The sequence below is a fragment of the Gallus gallus genome, chromosome 1, assembly GCF_016699485.2.
Source record: "Gallus gallus isolate bGalGal1 chromosome 1, bGalGal1.mat.broiler.GRCg7b, whole genome shotgun sequence".
Classification (NCBI taxonomy): Eukaryota; Metazoa; Chordata; class Aves; order Galliformes; family Phasianidae; genus Gallus; species Gallus gallus.
In genome coordinates this window covers 76,680,926-76,698,541 of record NC_052532.1, presented here as the reverse complement: position 1 = coordinate 76,698,541, position 17,616 = coordinate 76,680,926, and the positions used below count along the sequence as shown (strand labels likewise).

At 41.7% G+C, this 17,616-nt stretch overlaps 1 protein-coding gene across 1 annotated transcript in view; it reads right to left on the bottom strand.

The window, feature by feature from the left end:
* Window positions 1-17,616, bottom strand: part of CASR (calcium sensing receptor) — a 78,037-nt gene that overhangs the window by 15,525 nt on the left and 44,896 nt on the right. The window contains exon 4 of the mRNA XM_416491.8: window positions 14,296-15,177. Within this exon, the coding sequence (XP_416491.6) occupies window positions 14,296-15,177 (882 nt within the window). The remainder of the gene's footprint in view (window positions 1-14,295; window positions 15,178-17,616) is intronic.

Sequence of the window (17,616 nt, the reverse complement as noted above, 5' to 3'; positions counted from 1 at the left end):
TGTGACAACTGAGGATAAGGAAAAGGCTGAGGTTCTCAATGCCTTCTTTTCATCTGTCTTTAAAAGTCAGACCAGTTATCCTCAGGGTGCTCTACCCCCTGACCTGGTCATCTCAGATGGGGAACAGAATAAATCCTCCACGATTCAGGTGGAAACAGTTAGAGACCTACTATTCCACCTGGACTGCCACAACTCCATGGGGCCAGATGGAATCCACCCAAGGGTGCTTGAGACAGCTGGTGGAGGTGATTATCAAGCCACTTTTTACCATCTATCAGCATTCCTGGTCAAGCAGAAAGGTCCCAGAGTATTGAAGGCTTGCCAACGTGACACCCATCTACAAGAAGGGTTGTAAGGAGAATCTGGGGAATTACAGGCCTGTCAGCCTGACCTCAGTACCAGGTAAGACTATGGAGCAGACCATCTTGAGAGAGATCACATGTTCTGCGTGGGACAACCAGGGGATGAGACCTAGCCAGCATGGATTCATGAAAGGCAAGTCTTTCTTGACCAACCTGATCTCCTTCTATGATTGAGTGATTCACCCGGTGCATAAGGGAAGGCATAGTCTACCTCGACATCAGCAAACACTGTCTCCCACAGTATTCTCCCGGAGAAGGTGGCAGCCCAGGGCTTGGACTGGTACACTCTTTGCTGAGTAAAGAACTGGCTGGATGGCAGGGCCTAGAGAGTGGTGGTGAATACAGTTAAATACAGCTGGTGACCAGTCACAAATGGTGCTGCCCAGGGGTCCATACTGGGGTCTGTCCTGTTCGGTATCTTTACTGATGACCTGAATGTGGGCATTGAGTGCACCCTCAAGTAAGTTTGCAGATGACAACAAGCTGGCCAGAAGCGTCAATCTGCCAGGAGGAAGGAAGGCCCTACAGAGCAACCTGGACAGGGTGTATATCTGGGCTGAGATCAGTGGCATAAAGTTCAACAGGGCCAAGTACTGGGTCCTGCACTTTGGCCACAACAACCCCAGGCAATACAACAGATTTGGGGCAGAGTGGCTGGAAGATTGTGTAGAGGAAACAGACCCGGGATTATTGGTTTACACTCAGCTGAACATGAGCCAGCAGTGTGCCCAGGTGGCCAAGAAGGCCAGTAGCATCCTGGCTTGTATCAGAAACAGTGTTGCCAGCAGGAGCAGGGAAGTGATCACCACCCCTCTGCACTCAGCACTGGTGAGGCTGCACCTTGAGTACTGTGTTCAGTTTTAGGCCCCTCACTACAAGAAAGACATCGAGGCCCTACAGCATGTGCAGAGAAGGAGCAACGAAGCTGGTGAGGCGTCTGGAGCACAAGTCTTATGAAGAGCAGCTGAAGGATCTGGGATCGTTTAGTCTGGAGAAGAGGAGGTTCAGGGATGACCTTATTGCTCTCTACAACTACCTGAAGGGAGGCTGTAGTGAGGTGGAGGTTGGCCTCTTCTCATGTAGCTAGCAGTAGGACTAGAAGGAATGGCCTCAAGCTGTGCCAGGGGAGATTCAGGTTGGATGTTAGGAAATGCTTCTTCCTTGAGAGAGTGGTCAGGCACTGGAACGGGCTGCCCAGGGTGGTGATGGAGTCACCATTCCTAGAGGTGTTCGAGAAACATGTAGATGTTGTACTGAGGGTCATGGTTTAGTGGGAAATATTGGTGATAGGTGGATGGTTGAACTGGATAATCTTGGAGGTCTTTTCCAACCTTGATGATTATAAAAGTACATGCCTAGGGGGATCTGGAATGGGCTGCCCAGGGAGGTGGTGGAGTCACCAACCCTGGAGGTGTTCAAGGAATGTTTGCACGTTGTGTTGAGGGACGTGGTTTAGTGAGAACTATTGGTGATGGGTGGATGGTTGGACTGGGTGATCCTGTGGGTCTTTTCCAACCTTTGTGATTCTATGAGTCTATGATCTATGTATTGTATCTCGAAACTGACAGTTTGCAAAAACAATGTTATACTCATGGCCTGAACACACCATCAGCAGCTGGTGGAAGCCTGTGGATTATGGGTTCTACAAGCTGCTGACTCTGGATTTTTCATTCTCTAATTTCTACTCCTTTTCTTCTTTCTGTCACAAGCTCCACACCAAATTACAGTGCCTTTTAATTTAAAAACGTATTATCAGAAATAACTTGTAAACTGCTGTCTAGTCAGCCCTCCCATGACTTCTGGCAATTCAGAACTTCATGGCCATTCCCAGCCATGTAGCATCCCATGTTTTATCCAGACCAAATACTCTATGTTATTTCCACTGTAACAGTAGGAACACAAAAACATAGCACAAATATAGATCATTGTATTAGGTCAGACCAGCAGCCCACTTCCCCAGGACCTGACAGTAGCCAACCAGCAAATGACCAGGTAAGAGCCAAACGGAATGTAATACTTCCCCCGAATACTCACACATTTTGCAACTCAGTGGCTTCCTGGGCCAAAGGTCTTTGTGTTTGATAACCCATAGTGGATTTTACTTCCATGATGTTGTGCATATGTGTGCTCCAACTGTGCCAACTTTTCACATCCACAACCTCCAGCAGCAAAGAGATCTGCATTTTATGACAAAAATGCTACTTGCTGGAAGGGGCAAAGAACTGCTATTTGCAAGTCACTTTTTCCACATCGCCCAGGATTTTACAAGCCTTTGTTAGATCTTTCCCTGGCTCATGAATCCTCTCCAGCTTTTCTGCTTCTTGTACAGAAACTGCTCCATTGACCCTTCTCCAAACTTTTCCAGCCTGCTACTTCCTCCCCACTGCTCTACTTTTGTTAATTCTTAAATAAATGTCAGTGTCCAGATCTGCTATGAGTTGTCATTTACTCTGCCTCAACTGTATCAGGTCTTTAACTAGTGCCCATGTACCAGCCATGATTTGTATTTGTACTCAAAGTGGTGAATTCTCCTGCTCACTTTGAATTTCTGAGGATCTGTTTTTCCCTCTTGTTTCAGATCTTCAGACACTGCAATATGTGTAAGTGCTTGAAGTCTCAGCTGTCACATTAACCCAGTGGTCATGGCATACAGGATTTGACATCTGTCAGTAGTCAAGTATTAGGAGGAAATATGTGTATAGCACTCCTCAAAGAGCCACTAATAAAATTCTGTAAAGGACATGTTCCCTGGATCAATAGGGTTTTTTATTTTCTTCATTCCTTCCCATCTGTCTACGGGTCTATCTTTATTAACATGCTAGAAAAGCTCTAATTTTTATTGTATATCTCAGCATTTAATTCTGCTGCTTTCTCTCTCTCTCTCTCTCTCTCTCTCTTTTCAGTATCATTGTGCTTTTTGTATCTATTGTAGTTTCTGTATAAATAAAGAGGAGGCATCACTTTTGGAGCAACCTAAACATATGCCAAATGCAGTGTGCCATACATTAAAGTAAGAATTTAAGGTACTCACGATCCTTATTGAAATTTAAATTAACTGTAACCACTCTAGACACAGACCCATTGATTACTTTAGGCAGCCTATGTATGATGCAGTTGAAAAGGCGACAAAAACATTAAGATGGAATGAGAAAGAAAATGACATGGAGAATATGGTGCCAACATATACATTAATAGTACAGCTTTCCTTGGAAAATGCATTTAGTTCCAGTAACTTGATCAGAAAAGAAGAGTAAAGTTGAAAGAAGATCTAAGGCGTCTAGAAATCGTGATGATAACTCTTAGACAGCCAGTCTGACTTGCATTTAATGAAAAGAGAAAAACTGCAGGATTGTTTAAGTCAAGGGAGGAAGCAGAGGAAGATTATGACAAACACGGTGACTTGTAGGAAGGAGGTGAGTTATGTTCATACAGAAGCAGAGACCACTTCAAGACCAACTGAATTTATTCAGGGACCAAGACAAGTACAGGACATTTGGCTGTCATAAAAGGAAGCGGTCTGGAGAAGTTACAGATGTCCTCTCCCTGGAAGTATTAAAGGCCAGGCTGGATGGGGCTTTGGGCAACCTGGACTAGTGGGAGGTGTCCCTGACAGGAACAGGAGCAAGGGGCTGGAACTAGATGATCTTTAAGATCCCTTCCAACCCAAACCATTCTGTGATTCTGTGCTCCAGAAAGATGTTTGTGCTGAGTCACGGAGATTTCCAAAGGAATCAATAGATCATCTTACAGTATGTTGGCATTGTATGCCTGTTTTTACAGACTGATACAGCTATCAGTTAGAAGGGCATGGAACACAATACAAGTGGGACTGGGATATTTTGTTTTCTAAAAGCCCTCAAAGACTAATGTTGGCTATGAGCAGAACTGCTGTACAGCCTTTGGGTCTCTGTTCTGCAATTGTGATCTTTCTTTTCCTTTCTTTGTACACTTGTCCTTAGAATACTGGTCCTGAACTAATGCAAAGCTGATACTGAACAAGCACATCATTTAAGTATGCTTGATAAAAGATGGAAAATATAGCAGAAAAGCTTTCACTTTTTTTCTGGCTTTGATTGGATGTACACAATATGAAGACTCCTCTGAAAGTAATGCCTCCTATTTCATTATGTTGGCCCATGACATCAAACACCAATGTCAGTGGTATGGCAGCAGAGGCTGAACATTCCCATCAACATTCTATTACATTCTGTTGCTGTGCAACAGATGGCAGCAGAGGGGCTGTCTGACAAAATGGCATCTGACACGGAAGCATGTATGAAGCAAAGGTGTGTCACTGAATTTCTGTGTGTGGAAAAAATGACACCCACTGACATTCATCAACACTTACTGAACGTTGATGGAAACTAAACAGTGGATGTGAGCACAGTGAGGCAGTGGGCGGTTCGTTTCACCAGTGGCACCAGCGACTGGTTCACCTCTGCTAGTGCAGATTTTTATGAGCATGGCATGCAGACTTTTGTTCATTGCTGGTAAAAATGCATAACTAACGGTGATGACTGTGTAGAAAAACAGTGTTTTGTAGCTGAGTATGTGCTCTATCAGACATTGTTATTGTGCTCTTTGTATCTGTTGTAGTTTTCCTGGAAATAAACAGGAGGAATTACTTTTGGAACAATCTGAATACAAGAGCAAATAAATAGAGTGGCAACATCCTCTGCGTTACATCTCAACTACAGAATTCTATGAAATCAAAGATTTACATAGGAAAACTGCACGTGAAATCCAGTCAGTTGAAATTCAGTGCAATGTATTTTTTAAGTCAAGCTTAGAAATGTGACCTTTAAGTCACAGTTCCATTTTTAATTTTAATTACTTTTATCTTAATGGAGAAAAGGAGAAACACTTCATTCTGAGTTTTTCAAAATGTTTAGTTGGAAAATGTTCCAACTACATTGGCTTTAACTGTACTTAATGAGTTTGACTAAATCTAGGGGAGATGGCAGGTGACACATACCAACATTTTATCACTGTTTCAAAATAACCTTAAGTTACTTCTCAATGAAGAAGGTTTTTTTTCCCCCCAGTGTTTTTCCCTCTTTCTATTTTAAATTAAAATCCAACTGTATGATGAAATCCCAAGACATTTGCATAGCACAAAGCATGATGTTATACTATTACTTCCTTAGAGTCTGCAAAAGTCCTTCTGCCAAGTAACTTCAGCAGCTGAAGCATCTGGAGTAGCCTTGGTCCCAGTTCACTGCCATCCCAAGGAGACTTCAACTGATCCACCAGCTGAGGAGTAGCTGTAAGATCTAAAAATGCACCTGGAAGGCCGTGAAAGTGTACTTTTCTGGAGAAAAAAATGCCTTAAATGACAGCATCTCTCCCCTCTGAAAATACTGTGAGCATTCATGCAGTTTCTACTAATTAGGGCAAAAACCACGGTAGTGAAGAGGAAAATGATGTCTATGGAGAATTCCTAGACCTGGAATGTAATACTACACAAAACAAAGCTGTTTTCTAGCTGGTCACTTGACCTGGTGATACATAAGCGTAGGCCAAAGATGACAGAGACTTCTGCATCCAAGAGGACAGAGAAAATTCAATGAAAAGCTATAGGAAAGGACTGAATGACAGTACGTGATCTGCATGCATGATAAACCCAGTATGAATTCAGAGATTTTGGCTGTGTACAATAAAGTAAAAACTCAGTAAAGGATAATGATATGTCTCTGTCATCATCATACAAATAAGGTGTGCTCTAAAGGGCATTACTCCAACACAGATCATTCAAACAAAGCTGCAAAACACAAGCATTATGTTAATGGAAAACAGAATTCAAACCAAATCCCCATAAAACAAGGAGGAAAAGATCATCAGGGAATGTACTAAGATATTTTTTGAATGTATTAAAATAAGAGGGTGTCATGAACGCCAGACCTTCATGACATAAGGCTGAAAAAGACAAGTAAAGAGGATGGTGAAGGAGCAGGAAAGCTGAATGATTTACAAAAGTATGTACTTATGCCAGTGGCACTCACTTTGAAGCAACAATGCATCATTAATGGAGGTGGAGGTCCTTAAGAAGGGACTAGAGAACAGCCTGAGCAATTTCAATCATATCTAAGAGACTAGCAGAACCAGGAAGTTCTTCACACCACTCACCAGCAGAAAAAAAGAGTGCCAATAGAGCTGGTTTATGATATACACATAAAAATGCCATGGGCCTGGAATTTCAAAGTCAACAAGTCAATATGCTACTCAGTATTATCCTACAGTGATCACACCCATCCTTCTGGCACAGGTACAAGTGTAGTGCATGGCTGGCAGAGTATCTGAAGTTTCCCTGTGTCAGCCCATGCAGGCCTCCAGAGTCAGCCTCTGATGGACTGCAACAGCTACCAAGGGAGGGAACAGAATCCAAGGCAGAGGGATGCTCTCTGTAGCCAGACTGCTTAACCTGACATCAATCCCGAGGAAAAAAAAATGGCAAACGAAGTCTTTTGGGTTGAGGATCAACTATTACAAAGTTATAGAACGGACACATAAATTCTGTCAGTCACTAATGCTTTGAGAAATACAGATCTTGTTAAACACAAGTGTGGTTGCAAATGCCTTCCTTTACAAGTGGAGAACCTAGGCTTTACATTTAATGTAAAGCACCCTCTCATGGATGAAGAATTACCAACAGCTTTCTAAAAGCAAATACCCACAGAGACAAACCACCAGCTCATGGACAACTCCTCAAGCTTCAGTCAATAACTCAGTGTAATCCAATATGCCCATCAGCACTCTGGAAGCAACAACAAAAGTGCTGCTGGGAGAGTTTACAGAAATTGCACGGATTAACATAACAGTAAATTACAAGAAAGAAGCATTGCCCCCCACACCGCTTGCTCTTTCACATCTGGATTTAATACAAAGAAATTCAGATTTATGTGTCAAGGCATAAGAAATTCCAGCCACAGGCACAGAAAGGGTGCCGCATCCAGTACAGTATTACTGGCAGCTTGTTGCGACCTTTCCTCTCTTGGCAAGATTAATAGAACTTATGCATGTGTAAATGAGGAAGTAATAAGTGTCTGTAAATGTGGGATCTTTCTTTTCAGTGTCTGGCTGTTAGAGCAATAATGAATATCTGCCAAAAAGGATGAGTAACTAGGCAAGATACAGAAATAAATCAGAAAACACATTTTAGGATTAAACTCATCTCTTTAAATTATCAAGATGAGATTGAGGAATAATTTGACAAAAATGATGAACAATTAATGTGGACTTCTAAATCTAACAGAACAAGGCCAAGTGAGGACCAATGAAACTAAAGGTCAGTTAAATTCAAACTAGAAACAAGACATGATCTGTGATGGAAGCTGTGACATACCAGGGACCATACTAATAAAGAAAAAGCTCTGCTACTCAGCATAACTACCAGGGAAAATAAACCATGTTAAACACAAGTGTGACCAGCAAACACCCTAGGCTTTCTATCTAACACAAAACATACCTTGGATGGATCAAGATTGCTCTCCTGAATATAGTACAAATGTATACAGTTTACAATGCGAAGTATTGTAAACTACACAATCATTTAGAAGGTGGCTCTAGGAGGTTCCTATTAAGTTTTTGTGTACAGTCTCTGGACAGAAAAAGAAGCAATGAAGGTACAGTGAGATGAAGGTACAGTGAGAGCTAATTATCAGTAAAATTGGATGGCATTTTGGAGTGTACTCTTTATGCTGCTGCCTTTACCTACAGCCACTTTGTACTATAAATTCCTTCTTACTTGAAACTATAGGATAAATTACTTCATTGCTTGGGTAAACCACCTCTGTGTGTAGGTTGATTATGAATGGATAATACATTGCTATCATTTGTTTCAACAAATCAGTAATCATTCCCCATGCTTATTTCTAATACTATGTTTATTTCTAATTGATTCAAGAACTGCTATCCATAAAATATGAGTCTTAAAGTTTCTGATAGTCACACTGAGTTGATGAAACTCATGCAGTCATTTCAGGACAGCTCTTACAAGCACGGTCCCAACAACAGTCAGCTGAAGTTCCAGTGGGTTCATTATTACTGTGCTTGGGCACATTCCACTTGGCGACTAGCTTAAGATTGAATTTGCCATTTCATAGAATCACTAAGGCTGGAAAAGACCTCTAAGATCATCTAGTCCAACTATTAACCCATTACCACCATGCCCATTAAACCATGTCCCTCAGTGCCACATCTTTACAGTTCTTGAACGCCTCCAGGAGCAGTGTCACCACCACCTGCCTTGGCAGCCTTTTCCATATCAATATAAAACTTGGACAACACAGAAATAACTTATCAAGGATTTGATTTCTAGAGTTCCTCAATAACCTTCATGTAATTCATCTCGTGCACATGACCAAAGCTTAGGCAACCTACAGACACTAGTAAAGGTCTATTCGGAGCAATATATATTGCTTCTGCTCCAGCAGGGGAATCATTCATTTAATTCTACCAGGCAGAAGGGCCATTATATGCCATTAATGCCATGTTGTCCTTCCTCCAAACCTCAGTCACTGTGTAGAGTGACATCATTTGTTCATAATGCATGGAAGTAAGTTCACTCTGGGGATGAAACTGTCTTGCTGATGAGTACAGCATCTGTGAAGATGGCTGGCCTCATAGTAAGAAAACAAATGACAACCTATGGTACAATTGTCATGCCTTTAAAGTTAACTTCAACCCTACCTTGGGATGAATGGAAACCAGCCAGGTCAGAGGAATGATTATAACATAGGATTCAATTTTTGAAAAACCCATTTCATGATTTTTTCAGAATGCCTCACTTTCTGTGTGCTTTTAAGGAGGCTCTCAAGGTGCCCTTTGTCATCAGCTCTATTTGTGAGTAGCATCGGGCAAGGTCAGCCCAAGAAAAAACTTTGCGTTTTTATGTGCTATGTCTTAGTAAGTCATGAATGTCTTTGTAATTAGAGGGGTAATTATTACCTGAAGTTGCTACAGACAGAAGCATTGTATGAGCACCAAAGGGAGCCTTCCCTAAAATTCCCAAGTCCAGTGTAGACTGAAAATCTGGCCACTTTTTGTGGCAAAGGTGCAAGTGAGCTTTATAAGTATTAGAAATTGCTACTTTACAAGAACAGTTTTTGTTTTAATGAAGCAAAGAAGTGTCTATACTATAAGAGACTATGAAAAAATAGTTATGTTTTTTCTTGGGGAGGGAATTTTTTTTTTTTTTTTTGGACATTCTGAAGAATCTGAGCCTTTACATCAAAATGAGAAGTTGTGTATCTGCTACTTGTAGCTCATTTGCTGTTCTAGTAGCAACTCTACCAGGGTTGATAGTTTTCATATGCATTTTCTAATGATGATGTTATAGTCCTGACTCACTCTTTATTAAAGTTTATTAAGGTTCTCATTTCAGCATCTGAGAATCTAAATAATGCTCCAATTATTGTCTGCCGTGTTGAAGAAATCACAAATGATGTTCTCAGCTGGTGGCAAGTTTTTTTCTACAAACTGATGAATAGGAAATCATCTATTCTTGCCCTTGTGGGAAAACAGCTGTTTGCTGTACTGACCTGTACATTTCTCTGTGTGGTTCAGATCATCTCCCTCTTAATTTGGTCTCCCTTAACAAAGTCACACTGTTGAAATGACTGACACCCTGTTCATAACATCTATCTTCCGTTCATTTACAATACACATCATATAAGCTTTTCCAATTGCCTGATATTCAGCAGCTGCCTCTGTTTTCATAGAAAGTTTTCCCAAATGACCAGATTTCACAGCAGCTTCGGTTAAATACCTGTTCTGATATTGTTTCACTCTCTATCCCACTAAGCAGTTGTTTTAAATACACCATTTTAATCGTTCAGACAGGTCTATATAGTTCAACAGACACAAAATTGATTAGATAAGCCCTTAGACTCAAAAGTCTATGCAGATGTATGCTATCTCAGGAAACACTCACTTCTGTAATGCCTTGCAGAATCAATTGACAGCCAGACAGATATACCTAAATGCAAAGTTGGAGAAGGCACCAATCCATTTTTATCTCTTCAAAATGGGTATCAACAGCATGGAGGAAGGAACTGCTGGCTGGAAGGTGCACATCACTGTATTAAAAGACTTTAGCTGTTGCTAAGTTTAGCCAATTTGTATTGGATTTTTTTTCTTATGTGGAAAAGCGTATGGCAAGTCTTCACCAAGTCGGAGGACAATCAGGTTTCTAGGTGTAGAATAATTTACATAAGTGCATCCTTAATCATTTGGAGAGCATATTTTTCAGCATGTGCAGGATGCTTTGCCTTGATGACTAGAAGAGCTGTCTCATTTCTCACCCACGAATTTGCCAAAGTTCACAGCCTTCAGTGTAATCGCAACTTGAAAATCCCCTGGGGGGTACATCTGAGGACTGCATGACTCTGTGACTGTGCACTTTTTGCCTTCCCAAGAACCTGTCTTTCCCACTGAATTGCAGTGTTATTACTGTGAAGCAGGAGGGAGGCCCATCAGCTATCTGTTCACTGATGTGGGCTTCTCTATCAAAGAAGATGTTAAGACAAGTAGTACTGTAATAGCAGACTGCTTGGGCTGTTACAGAGATGGGACAAAGTGGTAGGGAAGAAAAGGCTTTGGTACATTAGGCTTGAGCCCATGTCCTCAGCCCTTGCCATACTGTCCCACTGCTCTTTTGTAGTTTATGGGAGAGTCTGATTTTGGAGGAAGTCAAATCTCTGAACCACAGAAACAAAAAGAACTAGCTCTACTCAACAGACTCTCCTAAAAAAAATTCACAGCTCACCAGTGAATGAGAATCCAGACCTAGTAGTCAGAGATAGAACAGTCCTTATGTGAGGTTCATTTCTGTTGTTCTAAGTGTAATAATGCACTTTAATACTTAGTGTTTTGTAACACTAAAAAATTATGTCTTTTCTAAAAGTGACAGAAATTGCTTAGGCATTTTGTTCTGGATTGTCCTGCACCTGTTTGTTACAAAACAAAATGCTGCAAAAATAAGGAATTAAGTTCATCTTGTTGAATATCATTCAGGGCCCAGCACAGCAAACAGAACACATAGAGAATACCATCTGTTCTTTACCGATATCTTGCACAGCTCAGTGCGCAAATTCTGTCTTGCACTATGGTGGGTTTTTAAAATGTTACAGATGCAGACATATACATTGCTCAGAATAACAGTTTCTTAGACATAGTAGTAAAGTCTACAGTTTTATACAGAGTATAGAAGTGCCAGTTTTCCCATTTTCACTCAGGGACTCTGAACCCTACTAGCATTACTGTGCTTTTATCATTACGTACACTGTAGACGAGATTGAGGTAAACATTTTGCCAAGTGCACACAGGCTATTCTGTCTTGCATACAGAGACACCAAGAAGAACACTCACACACATGATATTTCAGCTTGGGCGACATAAAACCCCATGATCCCTGTGGTGAAACATATATAGAGCTTTCTGAAGCTGCAGATGGTTAATCTATAATAGGAGAACTGCACCCAATCTAGCTGGCTGACAGAAACTGTGCTAGGCTTCATGCTATCCAGTTCAAGGGAACAGATCACTGAGGTAACAAGTATTATTTCTATATAAAAACCCACACAAACACCCTCTGCCAAGTATATAAAACAGTTCCTCCAAAGGTTTGTATTCTGAGTACAAAATGTTAGCAGTTATCAGAATAAATAAAAAATCCTATGAGTTAATGGGATAACACCACTGAAAATAAACAAATTTGAACGCTACACAATTAAATTGCAGAACACACTATTTATCCTGGCCAGCCACTGACTCACTAGCAAAGACAACCATGGGAAGGAGTTCAGAGGCTAATGGAGCCACAAGTTCACAGGGATCACCTTATCTGCCACACACACCACCTGGTCGCGGATTTCATATGCTGCTGCCTATAGTCTTTGGTATTGAGGCTTCCCAACATTTTCTTCTCTCCCTCAGACTGCTTTCTGTTCAGAGACTCTTGAAGTAATTGGGAGGAAATGGGTCAGCAGGCACTGATCACCTGCAGAACTGCTGTGAATAAGGTTGATTTCTGCAGCGAGGTTTTCTTCAGTCTTACACAGCAGTTGTTCAGAACTGCTCCCCACAGATGCTGGAGGATACACGTCCAGGAGGTGAACTCATTACCCTCCCATGACTGAGGAGAGCTTCCCAAGGGTAATGAGCCGCAATACCTGATGTGAAGTAGGTGTGCACACAGACTTGGCATTTACCCACTATTCTCGTGATTGATGTGGAAATGAAATGAAAAAATACACAAATACCAAACGTGCTTGATAGTCAACGCCACATAATGGTGGATATTTCAAATACCCCGCTGCTTTTATAGGACCTGCTATTCCTATCCAGTCCTGTTCTCTTGGTGCTGATCCCTCCTTTGAGGCAGGAAGCCTGGATCACACTGTTTACATTTGGATATAGCACCGGACAAGAAAAAGAAAATAAAAACAAAAAAACCCCAAGCAAATAAAAAACAAAAAAAAAAAAAAAGGAAAAAAAAAACAAAAGTAAGCTAAAATTTTCTTTCCCATTTTGTAATCCTCATCAAACACCGTACTTTGGTATGGTATGAACATCCCACTATTTCTACTTCCCAGAGTGACAAGGCATGAGAGAATGAATATTTATTCTGCAACATTTTTCTGATGCAAGTGAAAGCTAGATCTGTCTATGACTTGCTCAGTTCTACTGGTATGCTGCTGAAAAGCAGAACAGCGTTAAAGGACAGAAACGTCTGAGCCAGCAATTGCAAAATTACCCTACACCAGGATCAAATCCTGCACTCATCAACTCCAAGTAGTGTGGCTTTGGCAAACCTGAATTGGATACCTAGTGATAAATAGGGCAGATTTCAAGACAAAACTTTTTACTTCGGTTTGACTGATGTTTATATATTGACTGACCCTAGATGGAAACTAACCTGCAGTTTATACATATGCAAATTCTGAGCCAAAGTCAGTGGCATGGGTAGCTTCTATTTTGCTTAGACTATCCCAAACAGAGGGAATTACACATGCAAACAGGGATGTGGTACTCTTTATATTCACCAGCATTCTTGTGATTTCAGATTTGTTTGGATCCAAGTTTTATGAGATGATGGAACAGGGCAAATAAATTTGCTGCACATTTGGCGTGTCTTCATTTGTTAGCCTTAAACCTGATGATGTGATTTGAGAATGTAGCGGATGTTAAAAACTCATACTGAATTTAACATCGGATAGCACAGTCAAACACATCATAAGGTGTAGATTATTCATACAGGATCAGAAGACAGAATGCCAGAGTATCATATGTGCCACATGTATCAACTGAATTACTGAATATGTTAGTATCATTTTGTTAGCTCACAAGTACAGCTGCCAAGTCAGAGCAGCTCTGTTATTTGCCCAATAACCACTCATTATTTTCCTTCATTATTCGGTTTAGTTTGATCCTATACAAGCTGAAAACTGTGAAAAAAAAAAAAAAAAGGCCTGTATGGAAAATTGCTGTGGGATTGCAAAACCTGTAGAACTTGCCAAAGAAAATGAACTCTACAAACTGTTTTCCTTGTTTATGTGTTCTCTGCAGGCCTTCTTGTTTATGTAAGGGCTCAATATATGATCAAGTTACCTTGCGTCAGCCTGGCCATGGTAATTGTCTGTGTGTGCACTTTTGGCCTGTAGCAGATGTAAGAAAATTTAGCTTCATTTAAACCCCTTCTACTGCAGGCAAACCTAACACAAATTACACTCAGTGCAAGGTGGAAGCAAGCACCTAACTTTCCACCAGTTATACGCAAAATCTCAGGAGCCAGTTTGTGTGCATCTGAGACCCAGGACAGTGAATGTCATTCCTCCCCAGGTAGCCTTGAGGTGCTCCAGGACAGCTTTCTTTTTTTTTTTTCCCCCTATGAACATATTGCTTAGGCACGCTTTAATACTGGCAAAGGACTTACCTGCCATGCCTCAACCTTCTTAATGTCTGCACAGGATCCGTTGGTGAAGAGTCCTTTCCCAGGGGTACAAGTATATATATCCTGCAAAGCGTGAGCAATAGAATATACTGCCAAATATACATTATAGGATATCCGCAAGTGTGTGAAGTCCATGTACGGTGTTTCCACACTGGTGATGTTCTCATCACCTGTGCATGGAGGTCGGAAGGCAGCTGTACCATTTCCAGCTCCCAAGCCCTCTTCGTGGGCCTTGTGGAAGGAAGCTGAAGCTGGAGAATTTTTGGACTCACTGGGGAGATAGCAGTTAAATGTCTCTTCCCAAAACTCCTTGGCAAATCCATTGTTGGCAGACTTTTTGGGATGCACCTTCTGCAGGAACTCGCGAAAGCCTGGGATCTGGCCTGCCTTCAGTGCAAACCCAATGGTGCTGCCGATGACACGGAAGAACTCTGGCATGGCTATCAGGGATGAACTGGCCCAGGCTTCACTTGCCAGCCAGATCTTTCCAGTGATGTTTCGCCTGACAATCTCTTTGATGAGGGGTTCCAGGTCTGGTCCACTGGAGAAAACCACAATCACTCGTGCTGTGGAGTTCTGGATGACCTCCACCACCTGCTGAATCTCTTCTTCATCTGAGTACTGGGAGATGAGCTCACTAAAATCAATGCAGATATCTCTCTCCTCCGCCTCCTCCCGAAACTTTTCAATCCCTGGCCGGCCATAGTCATCATCAGCTGCAATCGTTCCCACCCAGTTCCAGCGGAAGTACTCGATGATGTCTGCCATCGCAGTGGCCTGATGCTCGTCATTGGGGATTGTGCGGAGGAAGGACTTGAACTGGTTCTTGTTGCTCAAGAGACGACTGGATGAGGCATAGCTGACCTGTGAGAGCACAGAGAACAAGAAAACAGACCATTAAGTGAGCTGCCTAGGCATAAAATGTGTACATTTACCTAGCATCACTGTCAACCTATGTAACCTTGGATGAGAAGAAGGGAAAGCTGGCACTGCACTGTCAGCCATGTCCTCTTAGCCTGTGGTTGTACATGTGGGTGTCCTGAAGACACACGTACAGGAGCAGCTGCTCAGACCTGAGGGGCTGTAGCAAGCACCTGCTCTCCTGTAAGGCCAAGGATCAGGGAGAGAGACACTGACACTAGCCTGGGGGGATGGCAAGCAGGTGAGCTATGGGTGGCACTTCTGTCTCCATCCTTAAACAGGCTCCATCAGCCTGTTACATAAAACCCTGCCAAATGAAGTAAGAGAAACATGACATGCATCACTGGCCTTGACAATGGGGACTGGTAGGGTAATGCTGTCAATAGCACGATTCCTGATTGCTGACCAGAATCTGTAAAGAAGCAAGTAGAATTTCACACTCCAAGAGCCACTGTATTTTAACATAAAATGGGACTTCATTTTCTTTCCTAAAGCTATCAAGAAATGTTTTCTTTTTCCTAATCAGAGCAAGTGCCATATGCTCTTAAGATATAACTTGGATTTTCTACAAGTAGGGAAACAATAAAACCCCAAAGAGAACAATTTAAAGATCTGAAGAATTTTTAAATCTCACTTATCTTTGCATTTCGACACTGGTATCTGAACTCTTTAGGACTGCCTCTCACTTTGAAAAATCTTCTATAAACAGTTCATTTTGTACAAAGTGGAAATTTATATAAAACCTTATCTCTTCCTTAAACTCTGGCATTTAGTGTTTCTGCAAGAAAGAAAAGAAGGAGATTTGCCAGTGCAGTTTCAAGGGCCACAGAAACAAATCATCCTTTTACAGAGCTATACTTTCCCCTGGTCAAGCTTCTGCCCTTAACTGCTCTCCCACAGCCTCAAACCAGGAAATATGAGCAAGGAAACCTACTCCTGCAGATGCTGTAAGAGACCCAACAGCTAAATTTCCTCTCTGTGTATTTTAGTGTACAAGAGCCAGACCTGGATACACCAAAGGAGGTGACCTCAGATGAAGTTACAGTGGCTTCCCCAACCTTTCCAGCACCCATTTGTTTGGGAGCATCCAGTTTAAGCTTGTCCTGGTATTCACTCTAAATACAGAAAAGCCTATTTTTAATGAGTTTCCTTATTCCTAACTACTAGCAATTTTACAGGGTACACCAAAGAAAGATACTGAGAAGTAGAACAGAAACCATAACATTTTCAGTTTCCATGTCAGCAAAATGAGTAATAAGCCTTACACTAATTGTAAAATATACTTCCAACTTATACTGAAATGTAAGGTCTATTAAGCAAGGATTTGCTAATGGCCTTGCTATAAATGGCAGTGATAATGCATATTCTAATGCTGCTCAACAGCTCCCAGTTCAGCTGTCAAACTTCAGCCACCTGGTCAAAATTTCATTCCATGCAGAGAAGCGAACCTCCTGACCTCTGTCTCTATGTTTCTGCAACCACTAGATAAGGCTACTTCCCTGTAGTACAAACATCATTCCCTGTTCAGAGGAGAGTTCTGAAAACTGCAAACATCTTCTATGCTCTGTCCAGCCCACCAACCTTTCTCAGCAGCCCTTGCTCATATGGTAATGGGATGTGTAAATTAACAGTAAGCTTTAAATTGTCACCACAAGGTTTATTACACACCACCTTACAGTGCTTCTCTGAGCAATATCTAGACAGCAGTTGTTGATCATAGCTTAAACCATTCTTGTTCTGCTCAGAGACCCAATCTCCATTTCTTAAGATTTCTGCAAGGGAATGAAACGGATAACATTAAACAGATAAGATATGCTACTGTTCACCAGGCAAGCAAGAATCCTTCATTTGTGCTAGAGGGAGGAATTGGAGCCCTGTCTGAAATGAAGAGCTGTCCACTCAGGACAGACTTGAGAGCACATAGTGACACAATCTTGTCACAAGGCCTCCTGTAATTTCTGGCACCTATGCTCATTTCAGAAGGGGAACTGGAAGTGTTATGCTACACAAAGCAACACCTAAACTGATGAAAGTGAGTACTTTACATAAAATGCACTCAGTGCAAAAATCTAAAAGCAGCAGATGCAACATTAGGCTATAATATGATTGCCTCATATTCTGCTTAGGGTCTGGACAGAGCAACACCTTTGCTAAATAAAAACATAAGACTGCTTATGCTCTTCCCAGTCCCAGTAGAGTCAACAGACAGCTAGAAGAATGTTTTGGCACAAGAACTGGTGTAACTACACCACCACACAGATAGCCCAGGAACATGGTGGGACATATCCACAAACTCTTACAAACCTCATCGTGGAGGTCCTAGGTCAAAAGAAAAGAAGGTCAGCCCTGAAGAACCCTTCAAAGCACCTTATCAGCAGAGGC